General features: G+C 71.7%; 1 protein-coding gene across 1 annotated transcript; it reads left to right on the forward strand.

Moving 5' to 3' along the window:
* The first annotated feature begins 131 nt into the window (after positions 1-131).
* TMEM256 (transmembrane protein 256) lies at positions 132-1328 on the forward strand. The gene is given in 5 exon segments (XM_064440386.1): positions 132-200; positions 202-223; positions 349-386; positions 477-557; positions 658-1328. Coding segments are annotated over 5 exon segments (339 nt in total). The 5' UTR covers positions 132-146; the 3' UTR covers positions 802-1328.
* Positions 1329-1725: the final 397 nt, after the last annotated feature.

Raw genomic sequence — 1725 nt, forward strand, 5'->3', positions numbered from 1 at the left:
AGGCGGGTCCTAACGCCGCCCCCCCATTGGCCGCTGCCCGCCGGAGCGACGCGTCGCTCGACCAACCGGTGACGCGGGGCGGGGGCCGGAGGCTGGCGGGTGGGGCCGGAGGGGCGTGTCCGGAGCGGAAGCGGAAGCGGAGGGAGATGGCGGGAGCGTGGGGGAGGATCGGGGCCCTCAGCGGCGCCGCCGCGGTGGGCCGCGGCCTCCTACGGGGCTCACGGTGGGGACCGGGGGGGGGGGGAGGGGCCTGGGGGGGAGGGGCCGCGAGGGACCCGGTGTGGGGGGGAGGGGAACGGGGGGGAGGGGCGTTACCGACCCATGACTGACCCCCCCAACCCCCCCCAGGGCTCCGCCGCAGCGACAGGGACGAGTACCAGAAGGAGGTGAGTTGGGGGAGGGGTGGGGTGGGGGGAGGGGTGTGTCTCCCCTCTCCCCCCCCCCCACCGTGACACCCCCCCCTCCCCCTCCCCCAGCTCTACGAGACGGCGAACCGGTTCCACCTCCTGCACAGCCTGGCGCTGCTGGCCGCCCCCCACTGCCGCCGCCCCGCCCTGGTGCGTGTGGCCCCTCCCCCCGCCCCTCCCCCACCCCGCACCCCCCTCCCCCCGCCTGACCTTTCTCCTCCCCTCCCCCCCCCCCCCCCCCCCCCCCCAGGCCGGGTCCCTGCTCTGCGCCGGGATCGGGCTCTTCTGCCTCCCCCTCTACTACCACGGGCTGAGCGGGGACCCCGGCCTCAACCGCGCCGCCCCCCTCGGGGGGACCCTCCTCATCCTCGGCTGGGGGGCCATGGCCCTCTGAGGGCCCCCGGGGGGACCCCCACGTCCCCCCCCCGGAGGGGGCCCCGGCCTCCGGGCCCGGCAGCGGAGGGACGCCGTGGGACCCCCCCTCCCCCCCCCCCGACCTCCGGACCCCACCCCCCGCGGCGCCCCTTCCCCTTTAAGAGGTGGAGCTTCCCCGCAGCCCACCCCTCCTCCCCCATTGGTCGAGCTCCTGGCCAATAGGGGTGGAGGACCGCACTGTGAGCCAGCCCTGATTGGGCCCTTGTGGTGAAGGCAGCAGCCAATGAGAAACGGGTGGCTCTCTCCCGGTTTCTGATTGGCTGCGGTAAAACCCTCCTGAGCTATGGGGATGCTGGAGCTTGCTGACGTCGTGGCTGTTGCTGGGCGACAGCCAATGGCTGGGTGGCTCCGCCTCTTCCCCCTCCCCTTTGGCTGGGTGAGCAGCCAATCAGAGGGAAGGAGCCAGCAGCATCGTGCAAGGGCAGCTGCTGATTGGCTGCGAGGCTGCTCCTTCTGCCACACCGGCCAATAAATGATTGAGTTTTGGCTCCGCCTCCATGATGTCATGGGGGGACCCGGGGTCAGGGCACAGACACCCCCCCCAGCCCCCCCCAGATCCTCCCCAGCCCCATAGAGCTCCTACAGAACCCCCATAACTGCTCTCAGACCCCCATAGGAACCCCCCGACCCCCCATAGATCCTCCCCAGCCCCATAGAGCCCCCTATTGAACCCCCCACAACTACTGCACCCCCTATATGACCCCCCCCAGCCCCACAGACAGCCCCCATCACTCCTCCCAACCCCAGAGGTCTCCCATCGACCCCCTATAGGAACGCCCCAACCCCACAGACCCCACATAGACCCCCTATAGAGCCCCCCCCGCCCCCAGATCCCCTATAGCCCCCCCAACTTTCCTGAGCCCCATAGATTGCCCCATAGGAC

Source organism: Phalacrocorax carbo, unplaced genomic scaffold, assembly GCF_963921805.1.
Source record: "Phalacrocorax carbo unplaced genomic scaffold, bPhaCar2.1 SCAFFOLD_367, whole genome shotgun sequence".
NCBI classification, from domain to species: domain Eukaryota; kingdom Metazoa; phylum Chordata; class Aves; order Suliformes; family Phalacrocoracidae; genus Phalacrocorax; species Phalacrocorax carbo.